A 21,177-nucleotide genomic window follows, 5' to 3' on the forward strand; every position below is an offset into this window, starting at 1 on the left:
CTGACGAGAAAACAGCATTCCCATATCTTTGCTTATGCTGTTGATAATCCCAGAAGGGTCTTTTCTCTCTCACATGTAGATTGTTCAAGTTTCAAACCTCACACAGGTTTTCTCCTCGAGCATTTTCTACTTTGCAATATACCAAGTTTACATTGGCTTTTCCTGCCCTGTGTACATGTCTCCTCACGTCCCGTAGCCCCTTTATACATTCCTGAGAGGAAGGGCTTTTCCTCAGTGCCTTCAGTGGTTAGGTTAGCTGAATCTCTTGGTGTAAGGAGTTGTTTCCAGGATGGTGGTCGGGAGGAGAGTGTCTCAGCCCTCCTGGCCCTCCTTACTCAATCTATCTAATCTGTTACCTTTTTTTTGTTTTTTTTAAAGATTTATTTATTTATTTATTTATTTGTCAGAGAGAGAGAGAGAGGAAGCACACACACAAGCAGGCAGAGTGGCAGGCAGAGGCAGAGAGAGAAGCAGGCTCCCTGCCAAGCAAGGAGCCTGATGCGGAACTCGATCCCAGGACACTGGGATCATGACCTGAGCCGAAGGCAGCAGCTTAACTAACTGAGCCACCCAGGCGTCCCTAATCTGTTACTTTTTAACTCCGGCCTCAGAGCTTGGACTTGACTCACTCTTCTAGGTGACTGTCAAAGAGGGAGGCTTTGAAGTAATTCCCACATGCGTCAGTTGGAGCCTGTCTCTGAGTCTTAGTAGATTTGGGACCAAGAACTTAGTTACTTGGGTAATTTGAGATTCCATCTCAACTCTTACGTGGGGATAATAAAACTGACGATGGATCAGTGCTGATCAGAGAATGACGTGAGGGAACACATGTAAGGCCAGTGCCAGTACGGGCGGAGTATTCAAGTGTTGAATAAATCAAAACCGCTATAGAGATATTTCAGATGGTGCCAAGCTGGTTTTAGAAAAAAAGATGAAGTCTGAACTATGAAGAGTCCCAGAAAGTCTGCACTCTCTGTAAATGTCCACATTAAATTGGAGAATCTTCTATCATCAGAATTTAGGAGCTTGAAAACTACAAAGTATTTGCCCAAGCCGAAAATACTGATGCATTTCCACATTATAGTCTGTTTCTTTATTCCTGTCTCACTGGCTGATGTTAAAGCCAAAAATAGTTCTGAGGGCCCAAACTGGGGGGCTCAGAGCATCCTTCTTCATGAGTGTTACTCTGTCCATCTGAAAGTGGGCAGGCTGGTTTTCTGGAACATTCCCAGAGTGCTGCCCTAGAAGAGAATCCACTCCCCCTCACCTCACACTATGGGACCAGAGATCAGCAAACTTTTTCTGTAGAAGGCCTGATATAAGGCTTTGTAGGCCACATATAGTTTCTGCGGCATATTCTCCTTTGTTGTTAGTGTTGCTTTAGATAACCCTTTACAAAAATAAAAGCCATTCTTTGAGAAAAATAGGAAATGGGTCCCATGAAGCTCACTGCCATAATTTGCCAACTCTAGACCACTGAAAGGAAGGAGGATTGGAGACTGGTTTTGAAACCTTGCTGAACTAATGCCTTTCTTTAAGGAAAACACATCAGCATCATTTTTTTTTTTTTCTAATTTTAATGTTAAAGACATTGTAGGAAAGAAAAAAGTCTTCCTCGACCCTCTCAGGGTCCCTCTCAGGGTCTGAAAATTAAACTAGCAAAGATGGATGAACAGAGAAAAGCATTAAACTTTTAAAATTTTTTAATTAATTTTTTTTTAATTAAACATTTAAACTTTTAAATGTTCATGGGAGCCTCGCAAGAGAATGAAGACCCAAAGTGTCCAGAGTGGGAAACTTTTACACCTTTTAGACAAAGAAACAACATATTTCTAAGAATTGACAAGACCAAAGAGTTGGGTGAGGGCTAGTAAATGGTGAAGAAGTAGTTAGGGAAATAAAGGTTAGTCTAACTAGGTTTATTGGTACAGATTCCTTGGCCCCAAAGTCTCTGTCTCTGATGAAAAGAATGTCTTCCTTCCACCTCCCGGTACAGGGAGGGGACCTTTCAGGTGGGAGTTTTTATAACCTGTTTCAAGAAAGAAGGACAAGGGTGAGGGAAGTTAGAGTGACCTTCCTACTTGCTGTTTGTTGTTGTGGTGGTTTTTTTTTTTTTTTTGTAATTATTCTTTCAACTTGAAATACCTAATATGTGAAGGTGCTCTAAGTTAGGGTAGTGGGTCTCGAACCCCACATTAAGTTAGTAGCGTGGCTGCTATGGTACCGTTCTATCTTCTAGGCAGTTTTTAGTCATTTTAGAGTGGGGCCTCGTCTCACTGCTGTTTTCCATTGGAAACTGATGAGAAACATAGGAAAGCAGATGGAGCACAGACTGTAGGAATGAAAAGCACAGAAGAAAGAGCTGTGTGAAAGAAATATTTAATCATAACATGAAAAACTCATGGTGGCAACTTTTCCATTATGTTAAATTTCACTCATTTCTATGCATTCTGGGTATGTGTTTAAAAACAAAGGTTGTAATTTTCCATCTTTATGCCCATCTACCATGGGTTTTTGATTTTGTCTTTTGCAGGATTATGACTTGAGCCAGCTCCAGCAGCCTGATACCGTGGAACCTGATGCCATCAAGCCTGTAGGAATCCGACGACTGGATGAGAGACCCATCCACGCCGAGCCCCAGTACCCGGTCCGATCTGCAGCCCCACACCCTGGAGACATTGGGGACTTCATTAATGAGGTGCAGAGATAAGCTCACTTTCTTTATAAGGGTGTTTATTTTTTGCTAACGGTTAGCTATATGTAGACTAGATTGCTTGGAATACAGCTATGTGGTTTGTTAAAGCACACTTGATTTTCTTGATCTTCTCTTCGTGTTAAAGCAAATGTGGCTTCAATAACAGAAAGATATAATTGGTTTGATGGGCCAGAAAAGCATATCTGTCAATTAATACTCTGTATTTGTAAATGACATTCATATACATATCAGTATTAGTCACACTATCTCCAAAAGGCTTTTTCCCCTAGATTACAAGTAATAAATAGACTAACACTGTTATACTGTATTCTAATTTCATTTATTAGCACTGATGAATATAATAATAGTTCATTTTCATTTTCCTCACACTGTACCCTTTGGATCCCACAAATGTTGAGAATTCAGTGCCTACCTAATGACTAGAGTTCCATCAAATGAGATTAGTAGGAAGAGGAGCTAAATTAAATATTATGTAAGTGATTTAAATACTTGTCTAGTTGAGGAGTTTTAAGAGCTTCTATAAGAGGCAGCTAATTCTCTGTTGAATATAACAGATATGATTCCCACTGTCAAAATTATTATGGGCATTCTTTTATTTCATTACTGACCACGAGTTCTGCTACATTTAATACTTAAGTTTTGAAGTAAAATGATTTGTGCTGCTTCTTTTGATCGTGTCCATAGTTTTACTGCAATTCTCCTTCTGAATGTTTAGTGTTAAGTGTAAGAGAGCAATACCTATTGATGTCAGTTGCAAGTCTGTGGTGGGACTCCTATTCTCTGGCCATGTCTTGCCACTGAGTATCTCTAAGCTCAGAATAGGTCTCAGGGCATTACAAGGTGGAATACTTTGGTCATATATCGCCTTCTGTCATGTGTTGATAACACTCTTATTTCCCAGGCTTCCTTGTAGTCATATATTATATATACATAATCAGACTACTTTAGGTTTTTAGATGCAGTTATCGCTTGTAAAAAAAAAAAGTTTTGAAACAAGCTTGGCGTATTTCTCTCCCTTTACAACTCTTCATTACTGTCTATTTTTGAAATGCACACTGCTTTCTGAACATATGCGTTCACTTCTGTTAAACAGGTAATAGGTTAATTTGTTTTAGTCACGGTTTGAAAACAGATGGAAGGTCAACCAACAGAGCACCAATAACTTCTTTATCTATAAAAGTATGCCCCAACCTTTCCACTTATTTGTATAGAGTCTTGGTTAGGGGATTTGTAAGGAATTTTATATCTATGACTAGATAGATCTTTTTTGAATAGTTAAGAATGCCTGATGATTTTACTTCTTTTTTTTTTTAAGATTTTATTTATTTATTTGACAGAGATCACAAGTAGACAGAGAGGCAGGCAGAAAGAGAGGAGGAAGCAGGCTCCCTGCTGAGCAGAGAGCCCAATGCGGGGCTCGATCCCAGGACCCTGAGATCATGACCCGAGCTGAAGGCAGAGGCTTTAACTGAGCCACCCAGGCACCGCTGATGATTTTACTTCTAATTTAGCATTTGTTGTCACGAGAAATCGTTGCGTTAGCCCTGTGGTTGTGGGGTTTGAGATACAGGGAATCTTTTGAATGGAGGTGCAGGAACTGGACTTTCTTAAAGCAAGCATTTTAGCTTCAGTGTCATTCAGCAAATACTTAACTGAGTGTTCCTGCCTGTCCCCGAAGTGTCAGTATTCTGTGGGATTCCATTCCATCCATAGCACTGTTCTTTTCTCAGTGACAAGAGGTCAAGCGCTAGGTGTCATGTGTAAGACTATTGTTCCAATCTGACTCCCGCCTTCTTCCCCCATGACATTTCCTCCCAGGGCTGCAGCCCCATTGAACTATTTGCCGTTCCTCAAATCATCCCAATTTTGACTATAATGTAACTTCTGCAAAGCCCTTACCTTCTTAACCATCAATGAAACACCCACTTAGCCTTCAGATTCACCTTAAAAACCCTGTTCTCTGGGAGGCCCTCTTTGATCCCTCTGGGAAGAGGTAACAAGATACTTCCTGCATGATAACCCCGGCCACGGAGGTGTAACTGTCGTCATTTCTCTCTCCTGCATGAGCATGTGCCTGCTTTCCAGTGTGGGGGCTTTGTCTTGTTCATCTTTTGAGTAACCTTAGCACCCAGTGTGTTGTCTCGCTCTTGGGTTTTGTGGTGTTAAGGAATCCACATGCTGTGGTAGGTGTATAGGGCATAAAGTGATGAGTGCCGCCTGATTTGCAGTTGATTGGGATTTTTGTCTGGGCCTTTACTCTACCAGAGCTGACTAAACTTCAGAAAATAGGATATTGATTGTTCTAAGTTGTGCTGTAGTGCGTGTTTTGTGGTTGTGTCTATGTATGTATTCATTTACCTTTTTTACAGGAACTGGATTTTCTTCAGTAGGTAGAGAAGATTAGTTAATAAGATTCAGTTAAATTCAGTTACTCAGCCCCTCAAATGGCACAGTAGAAAGAGTTTCCAGTCATAATTTCCATTTGTCATTTCCTTTTCCTAGAACAGTGCTCAACCTAAAACATACACAGCCTAAAAAGTAACTTGAGACCATAACGAACATGTTTCAGTACTTCTATGAAAAACTTGGTGCCAAACGACTGACTTGCAAATTAACTTCTAGAATGCAGTCAGTTCATAATTTGAGGATTGTCTGCCTTGGCTAAAAATGGCTTGTTTTGAAATGATCTTGAGCTTGGTTTAGGATCATTCATTGAGCAAATAACTATTGAACATCTCCTGTGTGTACATATTTTTACTAGTAATATGTAGAAAGAAAATAAATTAGACCTGGATTCTCTTTGTGCGTACTCCCTACTTTGCTGCAAGCACAGTCTTTGTACCAGGCAAACATTCTGGTATCCCATGCCTTCCTTTGCCAGACACCATTGGGTGTAATCCTTCCTTAGCTCTACAGTTTCATCTCAGCACCCTCCCCACCCCAAACCTACATCTTACAGGTCGGGGACAGGGACTCTACTTCTGCCTCCCAGGCTCAGCTCGTAATTCCATATCCGTACCTGTTCCCATGCTGTCCTCTCTGCGTAGAATGCCCTTCCCTCTTTTTCTAGATGTTAGTTCCTTCATTAAGTCTTTATCAACTCAGAGACAGTCAGGCACACAGAGTTTGGGGTAGGCCATCCAGTGACATCCTGTCATACCCAGGACTCACCCTCCTTCATGACTCCTATCTCAGGGTCCACTTCTGCCTCCAGGGGAAGAGGTGCACATGTCCCTGGGGGCAGTGTGGGGCACATTGGTTTGGTGAGTACATGAATGCACTGGATCACATTTGGAAATGTTTCTCCAAATAACTACAGAATCCGTGACTCCAAATGGGATTGTAAAATGGAGAAATGTGGACGAGTTGGAAGACCAAACATTCACACTAGAAATGCCCTGCATTTAGACATAGAAAGAAAGTCTACAGAGGTGAAGGTGTCGCAGAAGAAACTACAGCGAGGGTTTAGGAATGAGGTGGTCAGGTCTGTGGGAAAATTCAGGGGATTGAAACCATCAAAAGGCCTAAGTCAGGTAACATTCAGATATACCATGTAGATAGTTCCACTTAACATACCCATGAAGACTTATTCATTATCTTTCTATAACTGGACAGATGAAAATACATTCATGGCAAGTTTTAAAAGAGTTGAGGACACCTAGAAAGAATTCAAGCATATTTCATAAATACATGTAAAATGCAAACAAATTTCTTTATCCCCAGGTGTTATTTGATTTAACACAGTACTGAATATTCCAAAGGAAGAATAGTATGGTGGGCTTATAAATGGAATGTTTTTCTAATGTGGGGAATAAGTAAGCTCATGAGAACATTTTCTAGTTTGTTTATTTAAATAATCAATGAATATTGCCTTGACTATCAAAAATATACTATGTTTCTAGTATGGTAGGTAGAGTAAAACAAATCACACATTTTTTAATTTCCACTGCCAAGTTTCATTCTATTTTGAGGTTTTTAAATATGACCTTCAGAGGGTGAAAAGTTGAAACAAATTCATTTAATCTCAGCCTGACAGTAGATATTAGCATACCTCCAATAACTTTACCAATCCTATATATTTCTTTATCTCAAAAATACAAAAACCAAGGACATATTTCTGTTAAAAGACCAACTTTTGATTGATATTTAAAAACTTACAGAAAGTGCTTCTTAAATAACTTGCACAAAACTACGAAAGCATAGAACTTTTGCCTTTTTTCCGGTATTAAATTTATTTGTCCTCTTTAACATGTCTCTGTCCACTTCTTACAGCAGTCGGGCATTTGTTTGAGTTCAAAGCCAGCTGCCTCACCTAACAGTTCTGTTACCCTGTACAAAGTCAAGGGCCTTGTATTTAGCTTCTTTGATTTCCAGCTTTCATATATATATATAAAATGAGGATAATAATAAATCCTCTTTTAAGATTTCTGTAAGGACCGAATAAGATATTCCACACAAAGTGTTTGGTATAGTGCCCATCACATAGTAAAATCTCTTCAGTATTATCAGTGTTTTATTAGTCATAGGACACGTTACTGTTCTCCAGTTTCAAATAAAACAAAATCTCCCTCCAAAAAATTTGCTTTAGATAAAGTGAAATTCTCAGAAAGGGACATAGTAATGTTGGCATTAAGTCACAGAATTCCACTCTAATGTAAACCTAGTATATTTTTATGTCCACATGTATTTGAAATCTAAATCCTAGCTTCTTCTGAAAGGAGTGTCTTTGGAGATGAGTAAGGTGATGAGGTGAGAGCCTAAGCCCAGGACAGCAGTACCAAATGACCTTCTAGGATGCCTGCTGGATGTCAGGCACTGGGGTGGACAGTAAGATATGAAATGAATATCCACATGCTTGGCAGGAGAGGGTGTCACAATCTGGTGTAACCAAAACATGGCAATGTAAGTAAAGGGGACCTTGGGAATGACTCCCAGTCATGACTGGGGGAAATAATCCATGCAGTGAAAGTGACATCTTAATGGCTTTAAATGATGGATGAACGGATGGATGGATGGATAGATGGATGGATGGATGGATGGATATAAACCAAGTGAGAAATTATGAGTGAGGAAGTTTCAAACAAGGAAAATCACATTTCAGCTTGCAGAAAATGAATATACAAATAACATAGGGTGCACAAAAACATGACATTTTTAGATTTGGGATTTTGGTAAATAATTTAGTTGTGGCTGCTGAAGTTGAGAATGGCTGAGATGGAAAACGTGCATGAACACTCCAGGTTCACTGAATGATCTGCTAAAGAGTTTTAACTTGACCCTGTAGGTTACCCAGACCTCCAGCATTTGAGTAATGCCTTCTAGTTTTGTTTTGTTTTTTTCCCCATATCCACACACCTCTTCTAGTATTCACTGAAACTTTTAATCAATGTTTAGTTTCATTTTTTTCATAGAGGTGATTGTTGTCAAGTGCTCATGCACCAGTAAAAATATTGTTGCCGACCCCCAGCGGAACCCCTTCCTTACGTGGGAAACACTGCAGTAGCGGGTGGAGAGCAATCAGAGTTTTACTTGGGGGAGAGACTTCAAATAACGTCTGGGGGAGAAACTACTAGTAGTTTGTAGGAAAGAAGCAGGACAAGTACTGGTGGCCGGGAGACCAGTTAGAGAGGCTTTTGCTGTGGTCCAGGCAGGATATAAAGAGGGCCCGAACTAAGGCAGGTGGCATTGAGCTAACAGAAGGCAGGATGTAAGAGAATCAATAGGACCTCTTTCCTCTTATATCCCTCATGTGTTCCCTCACTGAAAAATGTGGGTTTTTATAGCTCCCATAAAAGCATATCTCCATCCATAAAGCATAGGATCAGAAGTCTATAAATACAAGCTCAGCAAGAATTCAGCCGGAGCCACGGGCTCTTTCATTCTACAGAGACACCTCAAACTATAGAAAATAGTTCAGATTTATCCAGAGTTCAAGATCTGCCCCTCCAGGAAAGGCGAAATAGGCACCTACGCTGCCAGATTTAGTCAAACCAGGTGGAGAAGAGAAACCCATGCAGTTAGTTGGCAGAGCTGACAATGGTTCATTACCCTTCATGTGAAATGGTGTCCACACCTAAGAATAAAGGAATCGCATAAGGGAGGACCAGATGGGTACGTGGCCCACCGGATTTCTCCCGCACATTCACTCTGCCTGTGTACCTGTCATTTTCAGTCTCTTCGAACCTAACTAGGATCTTTTTAGAATTATCAAAATAGGACCCAGAATTTATATAATACCTCATCCAGAAGAGTCGTATTTCATTCTCAGATAAAAATCAGTGCTATTCCAAGTGGAGGAGGCTTAGGATACTTAACTTTCAGCCTAGAAAGATGGCTTGCCTAACAGTTCTTGAAAAGTCCAGGGATTTTTATTTTTTATTTTTTATTTTTTATTTTTTTTGTCTTCTGTAATTACTTAAGACCTGAGACAGTGTGGAAGGAAGGAAGGAAGGAAGGTAGGAAGGTAGTGGGAGGAAAGATGGAAGGAGGAAACAAAAAATGACCAGGTTGATCCAAAAAACAAGGGCAGGATCTAAAAGAAATTTAGAAGAAATGAATATATTTTAGAATCTCCGTAGTGAGTAGGGGACTAGATTTTCAGCAGTGTTGTACTTATTTTAAGGAGTTGAATTAGGGCGCTTAGACATGTGATGAAGAGGTTCTGGTCCTTCCATACACCAGTGAAGACCAGACAGCTTCCCACATTCGTCCCTAAGTCCTAGTAAACACAGGCCATTGCTTCCTCTCCACTGAATCCATACAACACTTGACGCCCTGCCACTGACTCTTTAGGATTATAGTTTTAGTCGTTTAACCTTTTCATATTTCCAGTTTGGTGCTGACACCATAAAGACTGGGCACAGCTCTGCATGTATTTCTATTTAAATTTTGAATCATGATAAAAGCAGGTGACCTGAAAGTGGTGACCTTGATCTGCCGCGTCTCTGTTCTGCACATCAGAAAGCAGTTTTACTGAAGGTCATGATGGAAACTGAATGCAGGTCCGCCCCGCTTTTCAAACATCCGTCCGCCCGCCTTCTGCCGCTTCACTTTTGTGGAAGACCTACATCCGTGCTTGGTTTCACCAAGGAAATCCAAAGAAGGGTTTGCTTTTATGAAAAAAGGTGGAAAGTGAAAAATAATGCACAGCATTTGTTTTGCAGGGAGCTGTTAGAAAGGCAGTGTGCACCCCAGGCAGCGAGAGCGCCCCGCCGGGCTCCTTCCCCAGAACTGCCCCCAGCCCCTCGAAGCCAGCTGCGTAGCTTTGAACTGTGGCTCTGAGCATCTCTGCTTCATCTCCATTTATCGTGGGCATCTGTTAGCAACATGTGTTCTAAGGCACCAGAAAAGCCTCGGAGGCATTATTTTTGGGGACTGGGAATGCTCAAAAAATGTCCTATATAAACGAATGGTAATTGCTTCTTCGCATTCTGCCATTTCAGCTTTCGAAGGTTTCATCTTCATGAATGCTCTTTCTGAAAGCCCAGAAAACCTGCATTTGTCTTCAGAAACCTATTCTCCTCATCAGGCTTTTCTTTGTTTTCTTGATCTCCCCTCAGATCTTTTGGGGTCCGGCTCTTGGAGGGACCCAAGTTAACCCAGGCTGAACTAAAAGAATCACCTATTGCTTACGTTTGCAGTTGCTAGATTTTGTTGGGAAAAGGAAAAAGGGCGCATGCTCACCTTTGACTATAAACTCCGTGAGAACAGGGGTTGGATCTCGCTTCTTAATAGCTGTGTCCCCACCAGTAAGCAGGATACGTGGTAATATACATATTCAATAATTATATCTTGAGTTGGATAAATAAACACAAACGAAGGGGCTTTGTTTGATTTTTACCAGCTAAGGCTACAGTAACTGACAACTCCCAAGAATTGTGGCTTACAATGACAAAGGTTTACTTCTTGCCTGAACTCTGTGCTCACTGTGGGGTTGGCAATGGCTGGGTCCCCTTGTGTCTTCTGTTTCAGGATCCAGGCAGGAGGAAGACTCCCAGCTAGAGCAGTCTATTCTCCTGGGAGAGTGGGCAAGAAGGAACTGGTGGAAACACATCCGATGGAGGTCTTACAGAGTCTCCTCTTCATTGCTGCTGACGTTGTTTTGGCCAAAGCCAGCCCGTAGCCAAGCCTGACAGTGGGTTTGGGAAGTAAACTCTGGCTCCAGGGAGGCACTTGTGGTAGTGTGGGCACGGGACCCACCTACAAGGAAAGGATAGTGAATCATTGAGGACAGTAACAGGGTCTACCACAGAAAGGAATTAGGACTTCTGAGAAATTGTAGTTTATGATTTTCAGCCTTAGCAAAATTGCCTGGTAGCTTATTCTATAAATACGATAAACGAAGTCCTTTCTAAAATTATTTATGTTTTATACATTGAAGTAGTTTGCTGAAGATGTGCTTTATGTTATTCTACACTGGCTTTTCTGAGTTGTACATAGTCCAACCAGACATGAGAAAAAGTGGTGTTTAATTAAATGGTTAGGATGGTTGGTAAGAGAGACTTTGGAATGGGAAAACTGGTAGTGTGTATTTTTCTCTCATTTTTGATGGAAGTCAAGCAGCTGCCATTTTGTTTGTTAAAATAGTATGTCTTCACATTTTTCTTTTCTCAGGTTCCAAGGCAAAACATTTTTCTCTAAACTTAAAAGTTTTTTTTTTTTTTAGACTAATCTTCATTGAGTCCCAAAAGAGCAGATACTGTGATGAGCCCATGGTGCCTTTATTCTATTTAGTCTTCATAATGATCTTATTATTGTTCCTATAACTGCAGATGAGGAAACGAAGCCTGTAGAACTTAGCTGAAATCCCACAGGGATACTGTGTAGAGCTGAGGTGTCACCCAGCATATAGTGGGTGAGAAGTCTGATCTCTTCACCGCTAACCGCTATACATGCTAGTCTTACCTTGATTCTCATGCTCTTTTGTTCTCTTCTTCCTCTATCAACTCGGAAGAATAACTAGGTGAACACATACAGATTAAAAAGTCCCACATATACATACTTATCAAATACATGTAGATTGGAAGGGTTGAATATAGGACAATAAGGGAGGCTACCATAACCCGTTAGCATTTAAAAAGGCAGAGTAAAAAGCAGATGATGGTATATCTTGGAGTACTAGAAGTGGAGGGAAATTAGAGAAAACACCAAAAGGGCCTAGTATTAAACCTTTAAGATTCTATAAAGCGTAATTATGAATTGGCTGCAGATACATGAATCATATATTAAAAAGCATGTTTTTGCAAGAGTTAAATATATAGATGATAATTTCGTCACTTCTTAGTTTTTTAACAGTCTTTAGTTTAAATTTGCAAGTCCCCCCGCCCCCATATTTATACTATATACAGACATTAGATAATGACTTCCATAGGGCCTATGGGAACTAGAAGTCAGTCACTCTGTTCTTAAAAAATAAGACCTGATCACAATTTATCAATGAATGTAATATTTTATGTTTAATGAAGAACATAAATGATTTAACAAGTAACATTCCTTGCATTGTAGTCACATTTGGCCAGTTTTCCATTTTCCTTCATTTTTCTTTGATTTTCCTTCTTTTTTCCTTCCAAATTTAGGTCATATATACCACATCCTCCTTGAACTCCTAGCTCTCAGTGGTAGTCTGGGGTTTTTTTTCCCTCTTTTATTTATTTATTTATTTATTTATTTATTTTTAGCATTCTGATTTTTGCCTAGACATTGTAGTTTTATTACTTCTTTATCATTTATTTCACACGATCCTACAGTAATGCCCTTTATGCTAGATTACAAGCTTGTCGAGGGGCAAGGACCACATGGCCCCCATTTGTATATCTCTGCCTTTGCCTTGCATGTGTAATTCTTGTTCGTCAGAAGCCTTTGACTCTGACTCTGGATTAGCGTCCATGTATGACATGATTTCACAGCCTCTGCATTATCTCATGTAACTTATTCCAGCAGTAGTTACTCATTCAAGTGCACTGTTATACAGACACATTACCAGACTTTGAGATCCTTCCTTCTGAGCCTCAAGCAGTTGACCATTCCTTTCTGCCACCTGTCGAGGACATTCTCCCACTGTACGCCTCGGCCTCACTGAGCTAGACTTCCTCGGTTCTTTCCTGCAGAGGAAGGGCGTACGTTCATTTTTGTCCAACTTTTAAACATACTGATAACCCCAATTTCTGCAGGTTGAAAATTTTTGCAGGTGGAGACTTACAAACAAGTGTCTCATCCCCCAGGACCCCTGGGATCTGCTTGTGGCTTGCAAATTCTAACCCTCTGTACATTCTTTCTTTATCTTTCCCCATTGTAGGGCCTTAAAGCTGCTGACAATGATCCCACAGCTCCGCCGTATGACTCCCTCCTAGTCTTTGACTATGAAGGCAGCGGCTCCACTGCTGGGTCCTTGAGCTCCCTTAATTCTTCCAGTAGTGGTGGCGAGCAGGACTATGACTACCTGAATGACTGGGGACCACGCTTCAAGAAACTCGCTGACATGTATGGCGGAGGTGACGACTGAACTTCAGGGTGAACTTGGTTTTTGGACAAGTACAAACAATTTCAACTGATATTCCCAAAAAGCATTCAGAAGCTAGGCTTTAACTTTGTAGTCTACTAGCACAGTGCTTGCTGGAGGCTTTGGCATAGGCTGCAAACCAATTTGGGCTCAGAGGGAATATCAGTGATCCAATACTGTTTGGAAAAACACTGAGCTCAGTTACACTTGAATTTTACAGTACAGAAGCACTGGGATTTTATGTGCCTTTTTGTACCTTTTTCAGATTGGAATTAGTTTTATGTTTAAGGCTTTAATGGTACTGATTTCTGAAACGATAAGTAAAAGACAAAATATTTTGTGGTGGGAGCAGTAAGTTAAACCATGATAGGCTTCAATACGCTTTTGTTACATTGCATTTGCTTTTATTAAAACACAGAATTAAACAAACAAAAAGCAAAAACTCATGGAGCGATTTTATTATCTTGGGGGATGAGACCATGAGATTGGAAAATGTACATTACTTCTAGTTTTAGACTTTAGTTTTCTTTTTTCACTAAAATCTTAAAACTTACGCAGCTGGTTGCAAATAAAGGGAGTTTTCATATCACCAATTTGTAGCAAAATTGAATTTTTTCATAAACTAGAATGTTAGATACATTTTGGTCTTAATCCATGTACACTTTTTTATTTACTGTATTTTTTCCACTTCACTGTAAAAATGGTATGTGTACATAATGTTTTATTGGCATAGTCTATGGAGAAGTGCAGAAACTTCAGAACATGTGTATGTATTATTTGGACTATGGATTCAGGTTTTTTGCATGTTTATATCTTTCGTTATGGATAAAGTATTTACAAAACAAAGTGACATTTGATTCAATTGTTGAGCTGTAGTTAGAATACTCAATTTTTAATTTTTTAATTTTTTTTATTTTTTATTTTCTTTTTTGTTTGGGGAGGGAGAAAAGTTCTTAGCACAAATGTTTTACATAATTTGTACCAAAAAAAAAAAAAAAAAAGAAGGAAAGAAAAGAAAGGGGTGGCCTGACACTGGAGGCACTACTAAGTCTGTGTTTTTTTAAAAAAAAAAATGAATAAAAAAAACAAGCTTTTAAACTGGAGAGACTTCTGACAGCAGCTTTGCCTCTGTATTGTGTACCAGAATATAAATGATACACCTCTGACCCCAGCGTTCTGAATAAAATGCTAATTTTGGATCTGGTGACTGGTTTGAACTTTTTCTTTTCTACTTGAGCTGCTATAAATGTTGCGAAAATCCCAGGTATTGGAGTTTTGTTGAGAACAACAGTTTCACCAAAGTATGCATTTGTTCTTGGGCCACTCAAAACGGAAACCCTTAGCGTGGCAGCCGTGGCCAGGGCGTGACAGAGAGACTCACCGTGGATCTTACCAGCACGGAAGAAAAACATCCAGAAGAGACTATGCTGTTGGTGGTATTCAAAGGACGTTCGTAACTTCAGAGAACTTTGTATAATTCTTCGTATCACTTAGGCTTTCATTCCTTTCCACTCAAGCTCGTGGCTACAGCGACTCTAACGGGCCTTTCCCATTTGAGCACCCACGTTAGGAAAAGCTTGGTGAAAAGGCTGAGGACTGGCTCTGAAAGACCTAGTGTCTCAGGTAATTCACTGAAGCCATTTTCTGTTCGTAGTGAACCCTACTCTGGTACTTGTGTTCATTGACTCTTTCTTTCTGCCTTCATTGAGGTATACTTGATAAATAAAAGTGCATATATTTAAGAACCACACCATGATGATTTGATATATGGTTACGTTATGAAATGATTTCCACAGTCAAGTTAATTAACATATCCATCACCTCACATAGTTACCTTTGTGTGTGTATGTGTGTGTGTGTCAGATCGACTCTCTTAGCAAATTTTGAGTATACAGAACAGGGTTAGCCCTATCTAGAGAGTCACAGAGAACGAAAAAGGGAAATGATCCTACTACATGTTGTAAAATTAGGAATGCATCCTACTATGATTCAGAAGTGAACTTTAAGAGACTTGAAGAACATTTCACTGTGTTTTCTATTTGCTTTGTGATGATTATCACACTGGATTATACTGTTCGGTTCAAAAAACATTTATACAATATACCTCTTCTAATTAGCTCTGTGTCTTTTTGCTTAACATAAAGATTATTTTATATTAGGGAAATTCACTTTTCTATTGATTCACTCTGTAAGCAATACTTTCTTGTTACTTTTCTAATCATTAAATGCCAGAGGTTGCCTCTGGGAATTTCCATAATGAAACTTACCAAATTTGCTAATTGGCATAGTCTTTTTAAAAATGGATTCTTAGTCGGTGCCGCTGTGCTACTATACACCCAAATGAATACTGAACTATTTTTCTTAATTCAAACACAGAACTTAAATTAGCCTCATTTAGGTAAACAAACACTCCCGATCTATTTATTTATTATTGACATAGAGTCAGAGATCGTATCTAATACATATATGTGTGTGTGTGTATATATATATATATACACATTTTAAGCATGATTAATAAGCATTCTATAAACACAATCAGTAAATATTGTAAACAATATTTGGAAGTAAATATTATAAACAATATTTAGAAGTAAATATTGTAAACAATATTTAGAAGTAATACATGACTCTATTTGTGAAAACACTTTTCAAAACAAACAAACAAAAAGGAAACCAATAAAAATTGGAAGCTCCACCCCTACCCTGATAAAGGAATAACTTTCCTTAGCTCTTTGATGTGTAATTTCTAGTTTTTTCCAATAAGTATCTTTAAACACACATTTCCAATAAGATTCTATTTTGTTTGGTTTTCATGAAAGTGGGACTGTATGTTACATATTTTCTGTAACTTGCCTTTTTCACTAAGCCATGTGCCTTGGAAAATTTTCCATATTTGTGTGTGTGTGTGTGTGTGTGTGTGTGTATAATACATTTATAATATATTATAGATATGTAATATATAATTGTGTGTGTATATATAATACATATATACATACACATACATATAAACCTTTATATAATTGCTATATAGTATTCCTTAATATGGACATATGGTTAACTTAGCCATTTCCTTAGTAATTTGTCATTTTCCAGTTTTTTCGCTACTGAAAACAATGCTACAATTAACATTCTTTGACATATGATTTCCCATGGGGTATTTCTCTAAATGAGATGGTTGGAGATGGAAATGCTGGATTAAAAAATGTGGAGAGAAATGAATTAAATATGACCAAAATTATAAGTATTTTAATGTCATTTAGAATTGACTTTTAGCTAAAAGTAGATGAGGTTTTCTAAGAGCCAGCAACAACTTCTTTTGGCAAGGGGATTTTATGCGGCTCAAAATAGTAACCACAAAATGTAAGACAACCTAACCAAGGCCTTATTCTTTTTCTTTGGAAGGTAGTCTTTGAGTCAGGCAACAGTACTGGTTTCAAGTACTCTGAAATGACTTTCACCATGTGATGTAATAAAACCTTGAAAACCATATTTGTGAATGTGGTTTATGGACCCCATCCAGAAACATGTTTCACTAGCTTGTTCCTAGTGATTTGGATCTCTTCGGTAACATTACCAAAAAAAAAAAAAAAAAAAAAAAAGTGTACACAGTGCTGAAATCTCTGTGCAACAGGCTGTTTTCTATGGTAAAATATGTGCATTTTACATTTTAATGAAACAGTCAAGTTGCCGTAATAAAGACTAAACCAACTGACATTCCACCAACACTGTGCAACAACCTCTAGACCTTCACCCTCAGCCATCTTGAGCAGCAAGAGATATCTCAGGCTAATTATGACTAATTAGCTAATTACTAATGATTACTAGTAAGACAGGATGGTGATTTATTTTCTTATGTGTATTAGCCATTTGTGCTTCTTTGAACTGTTTTTCTTTTTCTATTGAATTACTTGGCTTTTCCAATTAATTACTAAGAACTTGTTAAATGCATTCTTTTTTCCTGGTCTTTTGCTAATCTTGTAAATTTGTCTATGGTGTTTTTAAGTACTGAAATTTTTGTTTTATGTGGTTTACTCTCAGTATTTTCAACTGTAGATTTTTGAAAAGTTCTTCCCACCTTTAAATTAGAAAGTTATTATCCTGTATTTTCTGGGGTTTTTTAATTGTTTTGGATTTATTCAGCTCTTTAATTCACTTGGAAATTCCTTTGTATAAGGTAGAAATATAACATTTAAAGAAAATTCTAGATACATGATCTGTTTTCTAAATGTCACTTGTTAAAAAAATCCAACCTTAACCCAATAATGTGAAATAACACATTCATCATCCACACAATTCCCATTAAATGTATGTTCCTAGATGATTTATAGTGTTCCATTGATCTTTAATTCCTGCACAATATTAAACTATTATTCCAGACCATCAGCTGGATTAGCCACTCCTTTCTTCTATTCAAAATGTTCTATATTCTTTCCCACATTGTCTTTTGTGCATAAATTTTAGAAACACCAAGTTCCATAACAAATTTTACTAGAAACTTTATTAAGTTATGAAAGTTAGTAGTTTTCATCTATTATCCCATCCAATAAGATGTGAATCTCTGACTTTTCAGATCTCATTTACACTTTCATAGAGTTTCATTAAACATTTTCTCACACTTTTATGATTTTAATTAATATAATAAGTGGGATCTACATTTCACAGCATTGTCTTGAATAATTCTTTTACTGCTGTAGTGGAAATTTATCTACTTTTATGTATTTATCTTCTATTTGTCTTACTTTATTCCTCTATTAGTTCTAATTGCTTTTTGGTGATTCTCTTGGATTTTCCTAACAGGTAGTCATGCTGCAAATCATGACAGTTTGTTCTCTCTAAGATTAATACTTAGTTCATTTTCTGTGTAGTTAATAGTAATGATCATAAGCATTTTGCTGTTTCTCACTGTTGGAGGAGGGTTTTATATATTTTGTCATTATATATAACACCTACTGTAGACATAAATATATTTCATGGTATAACTGGATTACTTTGAGATTTTATGAGTATACATACTGAATTTTATAAAAATTTTCTTCATCTATAGAGATTATATTAACCCATTAATAATAGTGGATTATGCCATTGATTTTCTAATATTGAACCAAACTTTTTTGGAATAAACCCGGCTTGGTCATATGTTATTCATTTTTTTTTTTTTAATTTTTTAAAATTTAACTCCAGTATGGTTAACATACAGTATTATATTATTTTCAGTTGTACAATATAGTGACTCAACAACTCTGTACATTACTCAGTGCTCATCATGGTAAGTGTACTAGTAATCCCCTTCACCTGTTTTACCCACCCCCCCCACCTACCTCCCTTCTAGTAACCATCTGTTTGTTCTCTAGAGTTAAGAGTCTGTTTCTTTATTTCTCTTTGTCCGTTATTCATTGTTTTGTTTCTTGAATTCCACATATGAGTGAAAACATATGGTATTTGTTTTTCTCTGACTTATATCTTTTAGCATAATACTCTTTAGATCCATCCATGTTGTTGCAAATGTCAGGGTTTCATTCTTTTTTACGGCTTAGTAATATTTCTGTGTGTGTGTGTGTGTGTGTGTGTGTGTGTGTGTGTGTATACCACAATTTCTTCATTCATCTATCAATGGACATTTGCATTGCTTCCATAATTTGGCTATTGCAAATAATGCTGTTATAAACATAGGGGTGCATATATCTTTCTGAATTAGTGTTTTCATATTCTTTGGGTAAATACACAGTAGTGGAATTACTGCATCATATGGTAGTTGTGTTTTTAATTTTTTGAGAAACCTCTGTACTGTTTTTCATAGTGGCTGCCCCAGTTTGCATTCCCACTTACAGTGCAAGAGGGTTCCTTTTTCTCCACTTCCTTGCCAATATTTGCTTTTTGTGTGTTTTATTTTAACCATTCTGACAGGGGTAAGGAGATACCTCATTGTGACTTTGATTTGCATTTCCCTGATGATCAGTGATTTTGAGCATCCTTTCCAATTTGTTGCCTGTTGGTCATCTATATGTCTTCTTTGGAGAAATGTCTATCCATTCCTTTTTCTTTTCTTTTTTTTTTTTTTTTTTTTTTTTTTAGATTTTATCCATTTACTTGACAGACAGAGATCACAAGTAGGCAGAGAGAGAGAGAGGGGAAGTAGGCTCCCCGCTGAGCAGAGAGCCCGGCATGGGACCTGATCCCAGGACCCTGAGATCAGGACCTGAGCCGAAAGCAGAGGCTTAACCCACTGAGCCACCGAGGCGCCCCTATTCATGCCTATTTTTAATTGGATTATGTGTGTGTGTGTGTGTGTTGAGTTGTGTAAGTTCTTTTTCTATTTTGGATACCAACTCTTTATCAGATAAGTCATTTGGAAATATCTTCCCTCATTCAGTAGGTTGTCTTTTAGTTTTGTTGGTTGTTTCCTTTGCTGTGCAGAAGGTTTTAATTTTGGTGTAGTCCTGATAAGTTTATTTTTGGTTTTGTTTCCCTTGCCTCAGGAAATATATCTAGAAAATATTGCTATGGCTGATGTCAGAGAAATTACTGCCTGTGCTTTCTTCCAGGATTTTTATGGTTTCAGATCTCACATTTAGATTCTTAATCCATTTTAGGTTTATTTTTGTGTATGGTGTAAGAAGGTGGCCCAGTTTCTTTCTTTCTTCTTTTTTTTTTTTTTTTTTTTTGCATGCTGCTATCCATTTTTCCCCACATCATTTATTGAAGAGACTGTCTTTTTCCCATGGCACATTCTGGCCTCCTTTGTTGAGAATAATTGACCATATAATTGTGGGTTTATTTCTGGGCTCTCTATTCCATACCCTTGATCTTCATGTCTATTTTTGTCCCAGTACCTTGCTCTTTTGATTACTACAGCTTTGTAGTATATCCAGATATCTGGTAGTGGGATACTTTCAGTTTTGCTCTTATTCAAGATTGCTTTGGCTGTTCAGGGTCTTTTGTGATTCCATACGAATTTTAGGATTGTTTGTTGTAGTTCTGTGAAAAAAATGCTATTTTGATAAGGTTGCATTAAATCTGTAGATTGCTTTGGGTAGTATGGACATTTTAACAATATTAATTCTAATCCATGAACAGCGACTATCTTTCCATTTGTTTGCATCATCTTCAATTTCTTTCAGTCATATTTCACAGTTTTCAGAGAACAGGTCTATTACCCCTTCATTGTTTGTTCGTCGCTATTTTATCATTCTTGGTGCGATATAAGTGGGATTGTTTTCTTAATTTCTCTTTCTGCTACTTCATTATTAATGTATAGAAAAGCAACAGATTTCTGTACCTTGGTTTTGTATCCTGTGACTTTGCTAAACTCATTTACCAGTTTTAGTAGGTTTTTGGTGAAGTTTTTAGGGTTTTCTATATATACTATTATGTCATCTGCAAATAGTGACAGTTTTACTTCTTCCTTACCAATTCCTTACCAATTTGGATGTCTTGTTTCCCCCTTCTTCTTATTGTTGTGGCTAGGACTTCCAGTACTATGTTCAATAAAATTGGTGAGAATGGATATCCTTTCTTGTTCCTAATTATAAGGTGAAAGTTCTCAGTTTTTCACAGTTGAGTCTGACGTTTGCTCTGGGTTTTTCATATATGGTCTTTATTATGTTGAGGTATGATCCCTCTCAACCTACTTTGTTGAGGTTTTTATCACAAATGGATGTTGTACTTTGTCAAATGCTTTTTCTGCATCTGTTGAGATGATCATTTCTTTTCTTATTGATGTGATATATCGTGTAAATTGATTTGCAAATATTGAACCACCACTGCATCTCAGAAATAAATCCCACTTGATTGTGATCATAATGTTATTCTTTTAATGGACTGATGAATTTGATTTGCTCTTATTTTACTTAGGAATTATAATTCATATGTGTTTTCCTTGTACTTTCTGGGTTTTTTTTTTTATGTTCTTGCTCAGTTTTAGTCTGAGATTTAGGTTAACCTCAAATAAAAAATTAGGAAGACT

The 21,177-nt window shown here is 37.8% G+C and overlaps 1 protein-coding gene across 1 annotated transcript in view; it reads left to right on the forward strand.

Annotated features, from left to right (window-relative positions):
• CDH2 (cadherin 2) overlaps positions 1-14,418 on the forward strand; it is a 213,212-nt gene extending 198,794 nt beyond the window's left edge. The window contains exons 15-16 of the mRNA XM_080821169.1: positions 2,534-2,698; positions 13,011-14,418. Of these exons, the coding sequence (XP_080677295.1) occupies positions 2,534-2,698; positions 13,011-13,217 (372 nt within the window). The 3' untranslated portion in view covers positions 13,218-14,418. The remainder of the gene's footprint in view (positions 1-2,533; positions 2,699-13,010) is intronic.
• Positions 14,419-21,177: the final 6,759 nt, after the last annotated feature.

This window comes from Martes martes, assembly GCF_963455335.1.
Source record: "Martes martes genome assembly, chromosome: 13".
Classification (NCBI taxonomy): Eukaryota; Metazoa; Chordata; class Mammalia; order Carnivora; family Mustelidae; genus Martes; species Martes martes.